Here is a 22,706-nt window from a genome sequence, read left to right on the forward strand (position 1 = left end):
CATTTTTATTTCTTTTTATCTGTTGACTTTGACCTTTCTGAATCTTTTGCTTATATTTATTATTTTCTTTCCAGTCCAGTCTCGATCAACAATCATAACCAGAGTAATGTTGCATTATCTTTACACGGCACCATTTTCTGTGGAAGCAGAGCCGTATTACAAATACTATTTAATTTACCCTCTGAGTCTTCAGTGAGGAGAGTAGGGGATATTATTTTTTGCTTTTAGTAGACAGGGTTAATTGCAGACATCAAATAACTGACACACCCAAAGATTATTAAATCAAAGCCTTGACTCCTAATCCATAGCATTGCCATTACTAAAGTAAACTTCTCTGTTAAGATATAATAGAACTCCACTCGCAAACCCCTCCCACCATCCAATTTAATCAATGAACACAGACCGTTTCCTATGGACATACCCTGTGGAAGTGAAGGGAAACACATTTGTTTTGTGGCCATGCGATCCTGACTACTCTGCTAGTCACTTTACATTTAAATTAGTAAGCTTACTTTGAAGTAGGTATTAAATGGATGTCTCCATTTCTAAACATGAAGCTGAAAAGAAATTAAGAAACCTGCCCCAAATCTGCAGCTAGAAAGTAGCAGTACCAGGTGTTAAAAATGGTTGTGGTTTCATAGAAAATTCTGTTGTTTTTAATTTAACTCACACAAACTGATATGGTTTAGCTGTGTCCCCACCCAAATCTCACTGGAGCTCCTATAATTTCCATGTGTCATGGGAGGGACCCAGTAGGAGATAATTGAGTCATGTGAGCCAGTCTTTCCTATGCCGTTCTTGTGATAAAGAATAAGTGTCACAAGATCTGCTGGTTTTACAAAAAGGAGTTTCCCTGCACACACTCTCTTGCCTGCTGCCATGTAAATGTGAATTTGCTGTCCACCATGATTGTGAGGTCTCCCCGGCCATGTGGAACTATGAGTCATTAAACCTCTTTCCTTTATAAATTACCCAGTTTCAGGTATGTCTCTATTAGCAACATGAAAACAGACTAAGACACAAACCTTTCTCTAAATAAGGAGCAGTCAGAAGACATCAGCGCTTAAATAAGATTTCTCAAATCCCTACTGTTGTTCAAGAACCAGCCCTCTCATTGAAGAAGAAAGAGAAATAGAAGAGTTTATCTTTTGGGTCTGCAAGTTGTACATAGGAAAGGGGAGCATAAACTAGGTAGGCTTTGGAAGGTTAGAAGATGGACACACACTTCCTCTTGCATTCTCCCCAAGAATCCCAAGAATTGTGGACTGTTACAGGTATGGAAGGGTTGCCACCTTACACTCCAGAGGCTGTTATATTTTTTAGTAAATGAAGTGATGCCAGGATGCTGCACGTGGTGCTATGGAATTCTTACAGATGAAAAGTGCTATATACATGTCAGGTATTATTACACAGCACTTATAAAAAATGTTTCCACTTATCGGTATGGACTCACCGTTGAACAGTTTAGAGATGATAGTTATTGCTGGTAATAGCAGTCAGAATAGCAGTAAAAATGGCCCTTTTTGCTATACTTTGCTCCATATTTTACTGTTTTTTTTCCCCTCAAAATCCAGGGTGGCCTAGAACAAGAGTGAAAAAATATTTGCTGACAAGGTTTAAAAATAGAAAAATGACTATTTTTTTTTTTTATTGTGGTCAAGGCCAACAGCAAAGGAGGAATTACATGAGTGTATCATAAACAAGTTTAGGCCACAGAAAGCTTTTTTAAAATTATAAGAATATGACTTTTTCCTTTTGAAATTCTTATTATAATGTAAATGCTACCATCTTTTGAACGTTTGGCCTTTGTAATTAGAAACATATACCTTTTGTTAGTAGATCATGCAATACTGGGAGGCTGGTATGTTTTTAATCTAACTTTAAAATCTTTAAGGACAATTGTCTGGTCCCTGAATTATTTGGTTTCGTCAATTGTAGTATCCACCGGTGCCCATTGGCTTCCTATTTATTCTTCTGGCTTCTGTAGGAAGCCACTTAAGAGACATGCCCATCACCTAATCTTCATGTCATTGAATACTTCACAGTCAGCTTCTGCTCAGCCAAGCAAATAGTGCTACCTCCAGCAGCAAAATATCCCTATTCTTCTCCCTTTGGTTTGGCTACAGCCTGGTTTTTTTGCTCTAGTGTTAAGAAAATCTCAGTATAACTGAGAAATGAGATTTCCTCTCTTCTCCAGGACTTGACAAAGGCTCTTCTACCTGCTCATATGTACTGTCCACCACTTTTCAATTACAAGCCACTGTCATCTACTTAAGCTTATGCCATTCTCAAAATCTCTTCAATTAAGCATGATTTCTACTTTTCAGAGAGAGAGAAACTGAATTCCGAGACGTTAAATACAATTCCCCAAGTAAACATGACCATTAAATCAAGTCGGAATTTGATTTCAAATTTACACTTTGTAATTTCAAATACTGGGAGTTTTCCTTTATGTGAGAAGTTAGAACACTTTCACGCTTTCTGTAAAGAACTAGGTAGTAAATATTTTCAGTCCATAGGGTTTCTATTACAACATTCAACTCTGTCCTTTGGAGAGAAAGCAAAGGCAATATGTAAACAAATCTCTGTGTTGACAATATGTAAACAAATCTCTGTGTTGCAATAAAACTTTATTTAAAGACCAGGCAGCTGCTGGATTATAGTTTGTCAAACTCTGCTATATATGGCACGTTCTCTGTAATTCGGGATTTAGTTATGAACTCCCTCTTATGGCTAAATTTTTAGTTTATTTACAAAGATTAGAAAGGAAGACAAAATAACTCTATGCAGCCTTCCAGTGTAAGCTACTGGCTGACAATTTCCAGTATAATAGTCAATTTGTGGAGCAGAAATAGTGCTGGACATATAGAAAAATCTTGGATTTGAAATTGGAATCTATATATTAATAACTTTGGAGCTGTGAGTTTGAGAACATCATTAACTTCTCTGAGACCCAGAATAATACAGAAATCATTTGAAAAGTTATTTCATGGGTGCTTATAAGGATCAAATGTGATAAATGTGGCAGTGATGAAATCAGTACCTGCTACAGAGTAGGCTCTTATTTTAGTCAGTTCAGGCTCCTATAAAAAAATACTATAAACTGATTTGTTTATAAACATCAGAAATTTATTTCCTACAGTTCTGGAGGCTGGAAAGTCCAAGATCAAGGCATCAGCAGATTCAGTGTCTGGTGAGGTCCTGCTTCCTGGTTCATAGATGGCAAAAGAGCTCTCTGCGCTTCCTTTTATATGGCACATTTACCCTCATTTACCTTTCAAAGGCCCAACCTCCAAATACACTCACATTGAGGATCAGGTTTCAACATATGAATTCTGGGAGACACAAACATTTAGTCTCTAATAGGCTTCAATAAGACTATTGAATCTCTATTTTAACATAATGGGAGCTTTCTGTCTTAAGATTCTGGGTTTAAGTCAAGAAATATGAAGATGATATTGGTTAGGTTATTTCATGCATGTTTGTTTAGTCATTAGTTGATTAATTCCAAATGGAATTTGGGGCAAATAAAAGATTGCTGTTTATAGTGTTTGGGAGTTATAGATTTTACTGTATTCCCACTACAAGTGGTTTTTCAGGTATTGACTTTGATCAGAAGTGCTAGCCTTTGTGGTTGGTTTCCCCAGCTTGCATTCTACTCTCAAATGGTTAATCTGTGAGAATTCTGTGATCCTATTTGTCTTGCCAGTGATTGGTTTAAGGATAAGCAGAACTCCAGTTCTGGTCATTAAGATAAAAGAAGAATTCTACTGTTAGGGGCTTCGGGAAAAAGTTTTCTCTCTTAGGAGAAAGGCATGTAAAGAAACTGCCCCTTTCTTCCTCCATACATCCTTCTTGCTGGAGGTTATTTTCTGGTATAGAAATAGCCATGTTGCAACCAGGAAGGGGTCAACTGATGGCAAGATGGCACACAGAGGATGGCAGAGTAGGAAGGAAAGAACTGGAATTTTTGATGACCCAGTTGAAATTCTGAAGCAACCAACCTGGGAATCTTCTAATGGTAGGTAACAAGATCATCTAAGGTATTAAGCCCATTTGATTGGATATTTGATTTTGTGCCATCCTAACAGATCATTCTTTATAATTTTTGTGACTTTATTTAAAGGCTACAGCTAAGAATAAGAAATGTTGGATTGTTATCTTGATTCTGCCACTCTGATTAACTGAATGATTTTAAGAGAATCTTCTTTGTGAATTTTTAGTGTTTCCATTCATATAACGAAGGAGTCCAATAGAAAAATTAAACCTTAAATATATTTCACCCATTTAATAATCTGTAGATTTGTGATAATGAACAGAAATGTCTTTTTAGTTATTTTTCACAACACATTTTGGTCTAGATCTGTGCTGTACACTATGTTAGCTATTAGCCAGATCTCACTAGTCCAAATCGAGTTGTGCTATAAATGAAAAATATGTACAGGGTTTTGAAGACTTAGCATGAATGAAGGTAATGAAAATCTCATTAATCATTTTTATATTGTTTATATATTGAAATGATAAAGTTTTGGTTACATAGGGTTAAGTAAAATATATTCGATTGATTTCACTTGTTTTTAAAAACTTTTTAATGTGACTCTTAGAAGATTTATAACTGGATTTATGTTCCCATTACTATATTTCAGTTGAGTAGTACTGGTCTAGATTGTACTATGTGTACTAAAGCTCAGCAAAAGCACTCTCACAGAGGTCAAACTAGATTCAATCCTAACAATTTATTAATACAAAAACCTACAGAATTTGCTCCTACACCTTACTTCAAGGACAGGAAATAACGATTCTTTCTTTTATTGCAATTAATTTTCTCATTCGAACGAAAGTTTCTGAAATCTTAACCTAGAGGAAGCTTGAATATGGCATCTGGCATAAGTAGAATAGAAACCTAAAGAAAATTCTCTTACATGATGAAATACTGAGAAAAGTCCAGGTAGATGCACATTTGTCTTATCTTCACATCAGTGGAAGAGATTGAGGTTCTGATGATTAGGATGCTCTCCTAGTACAAAGAAACAAATGGTGAAGGAGCAGTTTCCAGGGCATGTGCACCTACACCAGGCTCTGTTGAGGTCAAGCACTCTCAACTTTGTGTCCTGGGGCTAACATGCTCAGGCCACTAACTCTATCAATTATTTCCTTCGCTGTGCAGAAGCTTTTTAGTTTCGTTTAGTCCCATCTGTTTAGCTTTGTTTCTGTTGAATTTGCTTTTGGATTCTTGGTCATGAAACCTTTGCCTAAGGCAATGTCTAGTAGGATTTTTACAATGTTATCTTCTAGGATTTTTATGATTTCAGGTCCTAGATGTAAGTCTTTAATCCATCTCAAGTTGATTTTTGTATAAGGTGAGAGATAGATAAGGAACCAGTTTCATTCTTTTAAATGTGGCTTGCCAATTATCCCAGCATCATTTGAGGAATAAGATGCCCTTTTTCACTTGATGTTTTTGTTTGCTTTGTCAAAGATCAGTTGGCTATAAGTATTTGGCTTTATTTCTGGGTTTTCTGTTCTGTTCCATTGGTATACATGCCTGTTTTTATACCAGTACCATGCTGATTTTTGATGACTATAACTTCGTTAAGAATGATGGTGATATTTTGATGAGAATTGCATTGAATGTATAGATTGCTTTTGGCAGTATGGTCACTTTCACAATATTGATCCTACCTGTCCATGAGCATGGAATGTGTTTCCATTTGTTTGTGTCATCTATGATTCCTTTCAGCAGTGTTTTGTAGTTTTGCTTGTATAGATCTTTCACCTCTTTGGTTAGGTATATTCCTAAGTATTTTTTTTTTTGCAGCTGTTTTAAAAGGGGTTGAGTTATTGATTTGATTCTCAGTTTGGTCACTTTTGGTATACAGCAGTGCTACTGATTTGTGCACATAGATTTTGTATCCTGAAACTTGACTGAATTCACATAACAGATCTAGGAGCTTTCTGGATGAGTCTTTAGGGTTTTCTAAGTATACAGTCATATCACTGGTGAACAGCAGCAGTCTTACTTCATCTTACCGATTTGGATGCTCTTTATTTCTTTCTCTTGTATGATTATTCTGGCTCGGACTTCTAGTACTATATTGAATAGATGTGGCAAAAGTGAACATCTTTGTCTTGTTCCAGTTCCCAGAAGAAATGCTTTCAGCTTTTCCCTGTTCAGTGTAATGTTGGCTGTGGGTTTGCCATAAACGGCTTTTATTACCTTAAATAATGTCCCTTCTATGCCTTAATCACATTTTTAAAGTACCTTCTCAGCAACCTCTAGACTGGTGTTTGACCAAACAACTGGGCATCATAGCCCAGCCAAGTTGACATATACATCTTACCATTGCAACTCACCTACTGATTATTTTCTACTCTAGAATATGTTTGCATTTAATAGATGAAAAACATTTAATGTTGTTATGCTTACCAAATATTTCACTTGTATTATTCTATGTAGTTTCTTAGATTTTTTTGCCTTCCCCCATTATTGTCAGCAGCACTTACTGTCTCAGGGGGGATAGAACAAGATACGCAAGCAAAGAAGTCACCTCTGAGTTTCAATTAGACATTTTCATTTTAAAATATATAATACGTCCAGGCACAGTGGCTCGCTCATGTAATCTCAGCACTTTGGGAGGCTGAGGTGGGTGGATCACAAGGTCAGGAGTTCAAAATCAGCCTGGCTAAGATGGTGAAACCCTGTTTCTACTAAAAATACAAAAATTAGCTGGGCATGGTGGCAGGTGTCTGTAATCCTGGCTACTCTGAGGCTGAGGCAGAGAATTGCTTGAACCCAGGAGTCGAAGGTTGCAGTGAGCTGAGATAGCACCACTGCACTCCAGCTTGAGCGACAGAGTGGGACTCTGTCTCAAAAAAAAAAAAAAAAAGGTAATACTAGGGTATACTGTTTTTGTCACAAACAACAAACCTTAGGGGAAAAAAAGCAGGCTACCTTGTTACAGAAGAGGTAAATATTACGTAGGGGAAGCAAACAGAAGACAAAAAATAACTGTCTTTAGGAATCCATGCAGATGCATTCCTGAAAAGCAATTCTGTATCTCACCCAATGTCTATTTCCTAATTAGGTGAGGGGTGTGGAATAGAAACCAGAGATAGAGTTCAGAATCCAAGAGCAGTGGGAGCTCACATTGGGTTTTGAGGAGAAGTTCAAGACAGTTGCAAGCCCCATGGGAAAGTTTCTTCCTCTATCATGACACAGAAGTGGTTCAGCAACCAAAATCCCCATTAATGATAGACTAGATAAAGAAAATGTGGCACATATACACCATGGAATACTATACAGCCACAAAAAAGAATGAGTTCGTGTACTTTGCGGGGACATGGATGAAGCTGAAAGCCATCATCTTCAGCAAACTAACAGGAACAGAAAACCAAGCACTGCATGTTCTCATAAGTGAGAGTTGAACAATGAGAACACATGGACATGGGGAGGGGAACATCACACACTAGAGCCTGATAGGGGCCAAAAGACAAGAAGGGAGAGCATTAGGACAAATGCCTAATGTATGCAGGGCTTAAAACCTAGACGACGGTTGGTTAGGTGCAGCAAACCACCATGGCACATGTATACCTATGTAACAGACCTGCATGTTCAGCACGTGTATCCCAGAACTTAAAGAAAAAAAAGTGGTTCAGTAGAGATGCCTGAGACAGCCATTTTCCATCTCTGTGAAGGGCAGGAGATTCCATTTTTCTCTGTCCATCTCAGTAGAGCTTGGGGGAACTGGAGAACAAGCTGGATCAGAGATGGCTACTGAAGAAAGTGAGGAAGGAAGCAGCTGAGACATATGACCAAGGATGACCACAGATGACTGAAGACCAGATAGGAATGAAGCAGGACATTTCCCCCTCTGGACACTAATGTACCTGTATATAATATTGTCTGTCCATCTAGCATAGACAGACTCATGACTGAATATCCTTAAAGACCCACACCCTTATGTTACTGGACTATCATATATTGCTGTTTACCCAGGAAAGCCCTGATTTGTACTAGTTACCTCAAGCCAAATTGTTAAACAGCAGTACTTCTCACTCTAGAAAGTGTCCTGGTTTGCACTAAAAACTCTGTCGTGACTTAACTAAGCTCTCAAAACTTAAGATACAACACAGTATCTTAAGTGTTGGATCACTTGAGGTTAAGATTTTTCTACCTGGAAAAATAAGGGAAATCTAAAATGGAAATTAAATTCATTAATAGAGAAAATAAGGCTGTGTTTGGCACTCCTGATAGTGTGTACTGACATTTCAAATCTTTCCTAATTTAAAAAGCACTCAGACCTCAGAAGTTTACGTACTCAAGTCCATCTCACTACAACTACTTGAATATAATAGGATATATAAAGTTTTAATATTTTATGTGCTTAATTTGTTCCTCAACTTTTTAGAGTGCCTTTAATCTATCAGCAAATACAGTCTTCACTAATTTATTATTATAATATGGTAGAGAGAAAGGGATGCTTTACAAAAGGCTTCACAAGCCCTGCTAAGGGAATTTGGATGGTGCTCAAGGAAGTCAAACAATAGGTTTGTGTTGTAGAGTCGGCTTAAGCAGCAGTGTGGAGGGTGGACTGGAGGCAGTCAGGAGGCCGCTGCTGCAGTGTGGATGGGAAATTAGCCTGAACCGAGGAAGTAACCATGGGGAGGCCAAGAGGATAGACTCAAGAGCCATTTAGGAAATCAAATAAAAAATACTGGGAAACAAATTTTATGCTTGGAATAAGGAAAGCAGAGATTTGTTGAGTCCGAATGAGTTCAATGTGGAATCGAGGGTTAAGGTTCCGGGGACGGTCAGGAGAAGATGTTTATGCAGGTGAATATGTGAGTATGGAGCTGGATGTGAAGTTGTGCCTGAGAGATTTGTGCTTGGAAGCATCTGATTTTTAAAAAATAGCAGGCACTGGAAAAAGGAAAAAATACAGTGTTTACTATACTTTCTTTTAATCCTAAAGTAAATGTAAAAATTGCCGAAATTAACTTTATGTTGAAGTCAGACTAGAGGGTAGTATTCTGAAATAAATATAACTCAATATAATACCCTATGAACTTTTGTATTGGAATTTATGTTGGAATTTGCCTCAAACCAGTGTTTTCCAACTGGGTGCAATTTTGTCCCTCCAGGAGACATTTTTCTGCTTGTCGTAACTGTAGCAGGGGTAGGCAGTTACTGGCATGTAGTGGTGGGGGCCAAGGATGCTGCTAAATATCCTGCAACTTACAGGACAGCCCCCACCAACAAAGGGATCCCTGGCCCAAGGTGCTGAGGTTGAGAAACCCCTGCCTTAGACAACCAAGCTTAGACAATCTTAGAAAAAGAGTTCAAATCATCCTTAAATTGTTTTTCTAATCAAGAAACGCCAGAGAAGGACTTTCACTGTAATGCATGAAAGAACCTGAATCTTGGGCCTGGGAAGTCCATTCTATTAACTTTTCAACTCAAAAGGATGTTCCCCTGTTTAAAAACCCTTACATACATAGGAGTACTCTGCGAGCACCCATGAAGGGCTCCGAGACAGTATGGCATGTTCACCCAGTGAATCCCACACTGCAGGTTAGCAGTCAATGCAAAGATAGCAAGTTCAATCCCATGGGAATAGATGGAAATGTACATACCACCAAGGACATCTAAAACATGAGGCTTGAAAATGACCATTAAATCTGGCTATTGCATTGTTAAATGTGAGGACAGAAAGATGCAAGTGGTCAGCAATATAACATAATGGTGAAGACTACAGGTTACTGAATCTGATCTTACAAGATCCTGGTCCTAAGACTCATTAGTTGGGTGATCTTCAGCAAATTATGTATGCTTTTCTGTGAAGCACATTCTTCATCTGTCAAATGGGGATAAAATACATCCTGCTTCTAAGATATGACACACAGAGCTGGCAGAGTAATCACATTGTAGACTCTTAATAAATGTCATCTACATGTGCTTTGGTGCCTAGCTGGTAGAGAATGTTATCAGTGGAGCAAAAGAACACCTAGACCCAGTCCACTGTTTCCAAAGTAACTCTCTACTAAAGGCTTCTAGGTAATAGATACAAATATATTGACTGTATTAATGCCAGGAATATAACACCTATAGCTTGTTTTAATCAAATCAATAATTTGTTGATCAATATTTGTTAAAAGTGATGACATTGATTCTACTGGTTTCTGTCATAATGAAAGCAGATGAAACAGATTCATGATTTTTAAAGTGCCATCCTAATACCCCTTATGAAAAACTGGGAACCATAGATAAGAGAAGCAGTTATAAAAGACTGAATGATTCCAAAGAGCCTGAAAGCAAAGGCTGTGTGCTTAGAAACTATGCCGTAATATTTAATGCATTTTTCCACTGCTTACTAGCTGTGTGGTCTTCAGCAAATTACTCAACCTGTCTGTGTTTCCATTTTCTTTTATAGGTAATAAGGATCAAATGTATCTTGTAAAAAGAAACTAAATGTAAAGTACTAGGCACAGCATATTCTCACTCATAGGCGGGTGATGAAAAATGAGAACACATGGACACAGGGAGGGGAGTACTAAACACTGAGGTCTATTGGGGGGAAAAGGGGAGGGCTAGTGGGGGGCGAGCTGGGGAGGGATAGCCTGGGGAAAAATGACAAATGTGGGTGAAGGGGAGAAAGGAAGCAAAACACAATGCCACGTGTGTACCTATGCAACTGTCTTGCACGTTCTGCACATGTACCCCAAAACCTAAAATGCAATAAAAAAAGGAAAAAAAAAGTGCTAGGCACAGCACAGCCATAAAATTTTCCGTAAATGTTAGCTATTAGAATAGTATTAACAAACACAAATGTATGTGAATGCAAAATTGAAATAAATTTTAAAAGATAAACTACAGATGACAAATTTCACATTTCCAGTGGTCTACTTTGGAGCTACTTTTATAAACTAGTATGCTTTTCTTCTGACAACATTTTGAAATAACTTTCAGAGGCAAAGAAGTAGGTGGCCTTCTAGGTCCCTGGACAGCTATGCAGGCATAGAATATTTTTGACCAATATTATTTTAGCTGATATCCAAAAGTGACCTTCTGAACAGCCAGATGCTCAATATTATATTCAGCTGTTTAGTGTTTCATCATCCCACTCATTAATCACACATAACACTCATTTATCAGTTACACAAGAGGATCATTACTAACTGGGGGCAGTAGTGCAGCAACATTGCTGCCTGCAAGCCATATCAGTAGGCCTTGCATTACTCCAAAGACTGGGTAATGGCCAACTGGCGTATAATGGCATCAAGTGGGTGACACTTCTGTGGAGGTCAGAGGAACCATAAGACCTGGGTAGTTTCTTAAGTTATAGCCCAAAACAATCAGAGATGCAATGACAGGCATACACAAACAAGGCTAATAGAGATGAGAAACTGAAGGATTCCAGATAACTCTTTTTGTAAATAAATTCAATATGCCAATTTTCGCTACGACAAAATTTGTAAAGTGGGAATTTACCCACTATTTCAGTTTATTCGAAGTTTTTTATTTTCATGATTTTAAAACTATTTCTCACCCTATTTTACTATATTTTTAGCGCATTCTCAGCTCACTGCCCGCCTCTCCTTGCCGAGTTCAAGAAATTCTCCTGCCTCAGCCTCCCGAGTAGCTGGGATTACAGGTGCCTACCACCACACCCGGCTAAGTTTTTGTATTTTAGTAGAGACAGGGTCTCATCATGTTGGCCAGATTGTTCTCAAATCCCTGGCCTCAGGTGATCCGCCCACCTTGGCCTCCCAAAGTGCTGGGATTACAGGTGTGAGCTACCATTCCCAGCCCCTGCTATTGATTTATAGAGAATAAGGATTTAGCTTTCCTTTCTTCCATCCATTCCCTTCACAAAATTTCCTCATCCTCCTGATACTTTCATTATATTTTTTGTTAGAGTAATAATTACTTGGTAATAATTATTACTAGATTTACTACAGTTGGATCTTGTAGTAAACTGTGATTACATTTCTGCTGTCTCTCCTATTTTATTCATTTAGTTTTCTGTCCTATGCAATAACTTCACTACTTCATAACCCAAGCCCATTGACAGAACTGTAACATTAGTCTCAGTACAGTCAGGCTTACCAGGTAATCTATCAGTTTCATTGTTGTCCTGGAGACATCCCTATGGGAATCCTCTACTTTCTGCTATGGTCTAGACCAGCTGCACTGTAGGCTTGAGCACAGCAGTAGACATGCCATCTACCTTCCCTGTCCTCTGAGGATGTCTCTTCATTCCTCTGTTGCATGTGCTAAACTTTCCTGGTTTATTCCATTTTGTAGGAAGATCATATCCTCCAGTAATTTCATGAGAAAAATACATGGAAGAAATAGATTGCCTAGTATAGAATTCTAGGATGGTGATGGTTTTCATCCAGTTTTTAAGTCAATGTCACATTTTCTCCTGGTATCCAGAATTGCAATTAAGAGCTCTAATGTCATTCTGATTCCTAAATATTTGTATTGGGCAAAAGTTATCCTCCCTTTTCTAAAGTTAAGAGCATTTCTTTTGCTCTAATATTCTGAAGTTTCACTGAAATGTACCTTGATCTGGGTCTTTTTTTTCCATGAATTTTGCTGAGCATGCCTACGTTATTTCAATCTAAAAGATGGTTTCATCAATTCTGGAAAGTTTGCTTGATTTTATTTTACATAGTTTTCTTTCCCCTGATTTCTCTGTTTATTCTTTGTAGAGCTCTCATTAATATTATTTTTCACTCTAGACCCCCTCTTATTAAATTAGTCTTAAAGTTTTCCACTGCCTCTCATAATTTTTCTACTTTTGGAGACATTTCCTTAGTTGTATTTTTTAACCATTTTTTTGGGGGCTGGGAAAATGCTAGCCTTGGAGTGTGTGTGTGTGTGTGTGTGTGTGTGTGTGTGTGTGTGGGTGTGTGTGTGTTTACTGCTGTATTCTCACACTGGCTAGAACAGTACCTCGTACATTAGAAACTAAAAAAAAACTGTTGGGCTGAAAAAGTAAATGCTATCACCTATGTTTAACTCTTGGAACGTCTTCTTTCATGCTGCAAAACAAAACTACTCATTAGACAATGACTTTCCATTCTTCCCTTCCTCCTGTCCTGGCAACCACCATTCCGCTTTCTGTCTCTCTCATTTGATTTGACCACTTTACATTGCTCATATAAGTAGAATCATACAGTGTGTGTCTTTTTTTGGTAACTGGCTTATTTCACTTAGCATAATATTCTCAAGGTTCATCAATATTGTAGCATGTGTCAGAATTTCCTTCTTTTTTAATGATGAATACTATTCCATTGTAGGAATATAGCACACACATTTTGTTTATTTATCCGTCAATAGACACTTGGGTTGCCTCCACCTTTTGGCTATTATAAATAGTACTGCTATGAACAATGACATATAAACCCCTTCTTGAGATCCTGCTTTCAGTTGTTTTGGATATATACCCGGAAATGGAATTGCTGGATCATACATTTTACATTCCCACCAACTAGTACACAATAGTTTCATTTTTTCCACCTCCTCATCAACTCTTATTATTTTCTTTGTTTTTTCTTTATTGAAGTAGTAGTGGTCCATCCTAGTCGGTATAAGATGGTATCTCATTGTGGTTTTAATTTGCATTTCCTTGGTGATTAGTGATACTGAGCATCTTTTCATGTGCTTATTAGCATCAGACTAGTTGTTTTATCATAAAAGAATCATCTGTCTTCTTTCCAGGGCTAATAAGAGCAGTTACCAGCATTTTTGGAACAAAGCATAAGGAAGCTAGGGTAAGTGGGTGGCCATTAGTGCACAGATTTTCACCCATCCCTCCTCTTTCAGGATGATGTCCTGCCCTTGGCTGGCCTAGTGTCCTTAAGCCCAAAATCTCTCTTGTTCAGCCTTTCTAGAGAGGGAACATCCAGCTTCCCACTGGGGAAGGGGAAGAACAACTGCTTGCATGACAAATGGGAGTGGGATTCAAGGAAGTTAACTGTTTCTTTCAAACAATTTTTCTGTTTCAGCCACACCTGCACCCCCACTTTCAGAGGTCACAGTTGACCCAGTTTCTAAACCCTTAAGGAGCTCTGCAATATCAGCTAGCTTATTTTTTGGCCCTGTCCCCTATAGCATTTATCTGCTTTCAGTTTTTAAATTTTTGCTGTTATTATTTCTTTTCTGTTTTTCTTCTGGTTTATGGTTTTCATGCCATCATCTCAAAGAGGCTTCAGGAGGGCATGGAGATGAATATCTTTAATTTGCCATTTTAATTGAAAATCCCCATAGTTATTGATTTTATTATTATTGCTAACAATACTTTTATTTTCACTTAAAGACGGGGCAAAGAAGAGAACAGAAGCAGAGGCAGAATTCTGATGAGATATTTAGCCAAGATTTATGAAAGTAAAAATAGGTGCATTCTGTTGGTGTTTGATGCCCCAACGACATAGTCAGATCTCCACTTTAACTCTTTCTTGACTCATATTTTCTGCTCAGTTCATCCATTTTCAGATTATTGTCTGTTTAGAAAACATTTTGAACACAAACCATCCTACGTACAAAGGTAGAATCTGAAATAAATATTTGCTTTACACAAAACCTTTCAGGAATTCAGTGACTTTCTAAGTTTTAGGACAATTCTTTAGAAGTCCTTAGGTGTTTTGGTTTGGTCTCTTTCTTTTCTTTTTTTCAAAAGTTTCACTTTGTCATCCACGCTGGAGTGCAGCTGTGCGATCTCAGCTCACAGCAATCTCTACCTCCTGGGTTCAAGCGATTCTTGTGTCTCAGCCTCTGGAGTAGCTGGGATTATAGGTGTGTACCACTGTATCCAGCTAACTTTTGTATTTTTAGTAGAGCAGGGTATCTCCATGTTGGCCAGGCTGGTCTTAAAGTGATCCACCCTCCTCGGCCTCCCAGAGTGCTAGGATTACTAATATGAGCCACTGTGCGCTACCCTGGGTTGGTCTCTTTCATCACACTCATCCAAGGCTACAAGACATATCCTTTGTAGTGTCATTTGATTGTATGCATACTGGCAGAAGTTGAGAGGGAAGCTGCTTGTTTTGTACAACCCTGATGGACTATGGCCTATCCTACTCTGACATAAAACATTGCCAGTAGATTATCTTTTGGGACCCAGAAAAATAACTACTTGCTACTTATTATTACCCACTGTGCTGAGGAAAGCTCTGACCTCTAAAGAAATGATCAAAAACTTTGAAAATAGTCCTTGATTTTTGGCAATACTCACAAGTTAACATGAAACATTTTAAAAGAAGAAACTGTTATTTAAATAACGAATTGAGCTTGTTTATGCCACATTGCTCTATCCAATCTGAGTAAAGCCTGCTTAAGCACTAGTAGGCCATTATGGTTGGCCATAATTCAGATTCTAACCAGGCATTTTTTGGTGTGTATAGTAATTTCAGTATTTGTAATGCTATATTAAATAATAGTACATGTGTATTGTTTGCAAAACAATTATTAGTCTCAATGTATACATGAGGAAATTGAGGTTCGGAATACTGTACGAAACTTCTTATCTTAAATAGCAAGTAAGAAAGCGAAGAAGCTTGGACACAATGTCAGTTCTCTGACCCCATATGCAGTGCATGATGCCATGCACAGGTCTGTTCCTCAAAGACTTGGACTCAACTACATAGATATGGGAAGAAAGATCAAGGATGTGGAAGGACGCAAAAAATGAGGGGGAATATAAGATTGAAAGACAGTAGATGCAGAAATCTCACCTCACCTTCCCCAAATCACTCAATGGCCTCTTCCTAGCCTGGAAATGTAACTGCTGTCTGTTTCAGCTGGGCCTGGAATTGTGTGTATTTTCTTGGTGTTCTGGACCTGTTGACTGACCCTATGTAACAAGAACACTCTTAAAATGTTTTCAGAAAGGCTGCCTATATTTGCTATAACATGTCTAGCAAAACACCAGGAATTGAGGAAAAGCCTATTGCCCATCAGTTTTCAAACTTAAGGAAGAACTAACTCATTTCTATAAAGGGATTGGAGGACATCCTGGTTTCATTTCAACCCAGGCACAGGAGTGAACATCCAAGGCAGGGACCCTCATCCACACAGTGGCAACAGTCTCAGCTTTAGCCCACATGTCTTGTGTCCAGGTCTTCTGCCTTCACTCTTGGGCACCCTGAGCCTCTCTGCTCAGACAGAGCCATCGTTTGATTTGCACACAGAACTGGGTTGAATGCAGTCATTTCTAGTTGGGATAATCCGAGAACATGACTGCATTTTGAAAACTAAGAGAAAGCTCTCCACATATACTCAATCCTCAGGTTGAGTATTAGATGTTCAGAAAGAAAAAAGGGGACAGCCTTTTATTATAGTCCCCATAAAACATAGGCGATAGGAGACTAAAGCAGATTTCTTCCTTTTTCTTAAGAGAATGGCTTTAGTCTGAGAAAGGGTAAAGAAGTAACAACCTAGTAAATAAAGAAACAGCAACCTACTACTACCACCATGTATGAGAGCAGGCTATGACTTCTGTATTAAGGGGAATGATGAATGTTTTCACATTATGGGAACCGTTTTAAGCACAACCTTAAAATAGTGCTTTAGAGATAGGTGAAGACATAGAGAAATTTGTCTCTACACTTTAAACCTTTTCTCTCCCACAAGGACTTTTTAGTAAGAATATGTTTTCACTTGAGCTAAGAGAATGTGAAAGAAAATTTCTAGCCTTGAGTGTTGCTGCCACCTACATGGCAGGAAGACTACAAACAAAACCTAACACTTTCCAGGCAGGCATTAGCTGCAGTGTGCTTTCTATGAAACTGTACTTTAGAAATCCCCAAATTTATTTATTTCACTATCCTGATAGTATGATAGTATTTGCTATTTTCGCGTCATTTTCTATCTCAAATTCTAGCAGACATTGGAGTTAATGGTTTGGCTTAGATGGGTGTGAACACACTGATTATTTGAAATAGAAGCTGATTCAAATGCAACTTGATCCTCATAGCTCTGTCTCAGGGAAGGAATGAAGGTTCTTAATCTCACTGTACTACAGGTCCTTCCTCTTTCCCAGCCTAGCAGATTCTAAAATACAAAAAAGGAAAATGAAATGAAATACTTTTTCCTCAATTGATTATATAGTATTTATAATTTGATGCTAACAGGGGTAACATAGATGTCACAATTCTTTTGATATAGATCAGAGAGGTTATTTCTGATAGGAAATGTAGTTGACATGGCAGAATTAACAGGAAACCTCTTTAAAGTCGAAAGGAAACCTGTGATATGTCAGGAACATCACGGGCTGTCTTTTTATCTTGGAAGGCATCATCCAAGGCCACGATGCTGTTACTGAGGCTGTGTGAAAACACCTTCTCCCTAGAAAATATACATGCAAGATCGAAAACCTGATTGATGACCTTACAGATAATTGCAATTAAAACGATTGTTAACTGAATAAATGATGAGTTTTGGAAGCATGTGCCAACTAATTATTGCTCTTACATAACCTTATGACTATTAGCGTTTTTCTGGCATTTGGTACTTTGCAGATTTAGGCATAGTGTACTATGGCCTAAACATGGACTAATTATCTTTAGTGTTAAAAGCTTTGTATCCTCGAATAAAAATCTTTGCTATTTTTCCAATAGTGGGATGTAAAACCAAAAAAGGACCCTAAAATTGATGCTAGGAAAATACGCTCTGTGCAAGGAAAACTAGGCATTTGGAGGAACAATGTCCAAGGAAGAATAAAATATGCTCTGCCGCACCCCCACACTGAAACTCCTCCTGGTTTTGCCCCTGTCAAGAAGGGAACCATTCACGTGGTCACTTGAGTGGTCTCCCCACACCCCTTGCGGGGCGTGGTGGGGGCTGGGGTGCTGGTCTGAATGGCTCTGTGTGAGAAGCCCTGCATTTAATGGTGCCTAATTTCCCCCGGTATACCTCTAGAAGTAGGCCATTTCAGACATCTTCATTGGTTTATGGCTTTAGTTTTCACATAGTATTAAAATAACTATTTCTTACCATTTGCATCATTGTAATCGTGCTTGTAATGATGCAATTGTCACAGTCCATTTACCTGCAGTATGTTTTCTTGGCTAAAGGTGAATTTATCTTTGACTTAACAAACAGGATCTAAGACTAGGCAGTAGCAAAACAAAACAAACAAAAAACAGTAATCAAGATGAATGTATTTTAATATACTTTTATAAAAATTAAATTATTGCAAAAACTCTATGTCATCAAAATTTTCCATAAACATGGTATCTGAGAAGGTCAAGATGAAGGTGAAAAGAGTAAAGGAGTTGTACCAGGACAGGCCTCCCCTTAGACACATACTGTCTTCCAGGGGTCCCAGATTGGATGAGAGTTTCCAGTGGCATGCTCTTATGAAGAGACCTGTTAATTTCCAGTTTACCCTCTCCTACCTGCCATCTGTAGGCTCCTTCTTGAGCAAATTACAATGCAAGGTGATCTGGGGACTATCATATATGAAACCATGCAGCTTTACCTAAAATATATCTACTCAAGAAAGTCTTAATTTTGCAACTCTTATGGTTAAGCTATGTTTTTTTTTAATTTCAAAAACCCCTAAGTATTATGCAAATGTTTAGAAAGCAATGAGTTTCTTAGGAAATTAAACACAACTTTTGGCATTTTACATATAAGACAACAGTTTGTGGAGAATAAGGGTCTATAACACTGCTTTTATATAACTGAGTAATCAAAATGTATGAATATAAAATTTAAGAAATGGAATGAGTTCATTCTCTGAAAATAAGACTTTAAAATCAATTGGAATTAATGTATCCTGAGCCTTCATTTTAAACATATGGCATAAAATTTAATTTTAAAATATTCAATTATTATAATGTGCCCTTTAAGGATGGAAGAGGAATAGTATCTTTTCTAAAGTGTTCATTGAAATAATTTTAAAAGGATTTTTAAAATACAGAACACTGAAAAGTCTAAGAAATAAAAATCACCAAATGCTATCATTTAAAGATTGAATATTAATATTTAACAAACTTTATCATTTTTTTCTAATAACATCATGTTCAAAATAGCCTTAGTTTCTAAAAGAGTTACAGAATGTTTGATACCTGAGGCTCTCTTTTAGTTTTTAAAACTACACATTTTTTCTTATATTTGAAGTGTTTCACAGTGTTCAGATTGCTTTGCTACACTTCTGGATGAGCCCTGTGAGAAAGCTCTTCAAGCACAGGGGAGGGAATAAGGCTCTGAGAAGCACAGCAAGCACACAGGGCCTGGACACACTGCAGAGGAGTCTCAGCTCTTAACCCTTCATGATTTCCAGATACTTTTCTCTGCAATTACAATTGAGCCAATGTAAAACTCAACAGCAAGTCAAAGAATCAAGGCTTGCCAACTTGAAAATATTCCTTTGGGGTATATAGATATATTATCTATATTACAAATATATATGTATATTCATAGATATCACCAGATGGTTACTAACAAAAAAACACAAAATTTTTAAATAAATTTTTTATTACAATGACAAGAAGACTCTGGATACAGACACGTTAGCTAATACAATTACTCCACTGGTTACCTAGACATACCAAAGGACACCTCTATCTAATCAGGAGAAAGTCAATTTTGAGTTTCTGGGTGTGGTATCAAGTGGGTATGATCACCACATATGTGGTCCATCCAGTTAACTGTGTGGCAATTTGCTATTTCAAGTCCTCTCATGATAGAAATTACTGAAACATATTGAACACAAGTCAATACACAGAAATCATTTTTAAACAGACTAGTAAATTTGTGTCATAAACATTTGCATATGGATATTAGGAGAGTATTGCTTGAATGTCTCCTACTCTTATTTTTAGGAATTATAAGTTTTCATAGTTAATGACATTGGCCTTCAGAATTCATATTGATAAAAGCAAACTTTAGTCATTTAACATGAATATTTAAATTTTAGAGACTCTAACATGTGATGCTGAAAAATCCTAAAATTTCATTTAGTAATGTCAGGATTGTGCCAGTTCTAATTTCCTATAGCTAGTAACATCAGAAAATATTTATGAGAGATTCAATATTGGTTTCATGAGACCTGAAAAATGCCAAGCAGAGCAGCTGTTAAAACTTATTGTTATTCTTGTTTGTGAAAGGAAATAATAGGATGTAGCTATAAAAATAATGAAGCTTATTTTTCATAAACATATAACTTGAGTGTCCAAATAGGTTTTAACAATTAAAAATGCCTCTATTGGGAGGACATGCACTTATTTGATATTGCTGTCATTCAAAATGCTTTTGAAAGTCCTCATAATGACCTTGACAGCCAGTACACAACAGGCAAGAAAATAAAATCCATTGCCTAACTTGTAACCTTCCTTTATTTTGAAACCTGTTTGAAGTAGCTTTTGAGTGTTTCTAAAGGAGGGGAAATATATTTACCAGTTTTCAAAGGATTATAATTTTCCATGATTATTCATATTAACACTATATTAGTTTCTAAAGTTCAACTCAAATGTAATTTCAAGCAGTGAAATCATATTTTAGGAAACAAAGAATGCACTATTTAATCTACTTTAAAGGAGTCACACTCATTTGACATGTTTATTCTGGTGTGTTTCTTCAGGTCATCATTAATTATAAGTTGCTTAAGGGTATAGCCCATGTCATTTCAATTACATAGTTTTATTTTCTGATTTCCCCATCTCCTTTCCACTGCATCCCAGCATAGGACCTGAGGTTGGTCCTATGCTAAAAGTGTTTCTTTAATTGAAATGATTTGAACTTCTCCTTTAGATATATACATACATAGATATAACTGCATATCATATATTTAATACTTTATATCCCTTTTTCAATTATATAGTTCTCTTTTCTAATTTCTCCCTCTCCTGACCACTGCATCCCAGCATAGTACCTGAGGCTGGTCCTATGCTCAGAAATCTGTTTCTTCCATTGCAGTGACTTGAATTTTTCTATTAGATACATAGATATAGCTATATGTCATATATGTAATACTTTATATCCCCTTTTCTATGGATTAGGCAACACTCATATTCATGATATATATAGATTAATATTTTGATGATTTTCTGTAAATCGAGGAACTGTACAATATACATCATTGTAAATAGATCACTGAAGGCTTTAATAGAAGAGCACTTTATGTCTGTTCCTATTTATGCTGTTTGATATATTTTAGTTTTAGAATTCCTGCTAGTTAAGTTTCTTTCTGGGAAAAGACCTACAAGAGTTTATACTTAATAAGGATCAATTGTGATATGCCATAGGTTGATTCTCTTTCCCTAGTTCACATCTACATGGCCAACAAGATCAACCTTTAGCTGAAGACATTAGCCTCAATGTCATTAGATGTCCAAATTAACTCAACAGTACAAGGTTGGCCACTGTTATACTTTGTATCACTTATTTTGGCTAATCGATGACTAAAGGGAACTGGTTATTTGCTGACAACATTTCATGCTTAGGGATGAGATTTGCTGCAGTAATTGATCTAAATTAAGGCATATCCACTAAAACAAAATATCCTAACCAGACAAATCAAGTTGTAGATTAAATACCTTGAAGCAACATTAAATTTCTAAGTATTGTGTGCTACATTGGTTTTAATATTGTTTATTATATAATTCAGGGACTAAAAGGATAGGAGAAAATTTAAAGCAGTGTTAAATTTGTGTCTGTGGACTGGCATTGCCTGTTGGAAATACTAACAGAAAAAGTAAGAAACAGGCATACAGAATGATCTAGACAATAATTTTCTAAAATGAGATGAATTTGAATATTTTCAATCAGTATGCATTGCATTTTGGTAAGCGTGTATTAAATCATTTTTTAAATACATGCTGGCTAAAGTATTAGCAAATTCACTACAGCCTAATAATTTGATCAATAACAACATTGTTTTAATACAGTAACAAACAAATGGCATTTTTTTGATATCTTAATTTGTCCAAATTCAGCTCCTATTGATGAGATTCCATTTAACACACCTTGCAGGGGCACACCTTTGCTATCCATGAATGATGCCTTGGCTCACCTAAGAAAAAAGAAGATATCTTGGGTTATATGGTGAAATCTAAAAAGAGGAAAAAAAAGAAAGACTAAGAGGATGGGAGAGAGAGAGAGAAAATGAAGCCTCAATATATAGAGAGGAAGGAGGTAGAGAATGAGGAAGAAAAGGAAGGAAGAAAGGTATTGCTTATACTTTCTAGATGTCTTTCCCATCTTAAGACAGGTAAATATAATAAAAATATACTTGTCTTATAAAGTAGGTAAATATATTTTAATTGCATACACTATTGATAGCTGGGCTTTTTTTTTTTTAACTGTTAAGGAAGATGAACATTTTCTACAAGAAAAATTTAGTTTGAAATTAGTAAATTTCCATAAATTTCAAACAGCTTAATTGTTCTTAGAAAAACCCACAACTGCCATTTTAGGGTAAAAACTTAAAATTTTAGTTGAAATACTGTTTGACTTACAGAATCAAACAAGTGTTTACATAGACTACTTGGATGATTGTCTTTGCAATCTAAAAATACAAAACAAAACAAAAACCACTCATTTTAAATCAATTTGACTACCAAACTAATTGGAACATTGTTTCTTAATAACTGTTTTAAAACACATTTATATTAATGACATGTTTATGAATAGTAACTTTCACTCCTATTGGCAAAAACTGTGGTTTAGTTAAACCAGTACTGTATAGTGTATTTGT

At 36.8% G+C, this 22,706-nt stretch overlaps 1 protein-coding gene across 1 annotated transcript in view; it reads right to left on the reverse strand.

The window, feature by feature from the left end:
* Positions 1-19,468: 19,468 nt before the first annotated feature.
* WDR72 (WD repeat domain 72) overlaps positions 19,469-22,706 on the reverse strand; it is a 210,639-nt gene continuing 207,401 nt past the window's right edge. Inside the window, exon 20 of the mRNA XM_009005469.5 lies at positions 19,469-22,022. Coding sequence (XP_009003717.4) covers positions 21,967-22,022 — 56 coding nt within the window. The 3' untranslated portion in view covers positions 19,469-21,966. The remainder of the gene's footprint in view (positions 22,023-22,706) is intronic.

Source organism: Callithrix jacchus, chromosome 8 (genome assembly GCF_049354715.1).
Source record: "Callithrix jacchus isolate 240 chromosome 8, calJac240_pri, whole genome shotgun sequence".
NCBI classification, from domain to species: Eukaryota; Metazoa; Chordata; class Mammalia; order Primates; family Cebidae; genus Callithrix; species Callithrix jacchus.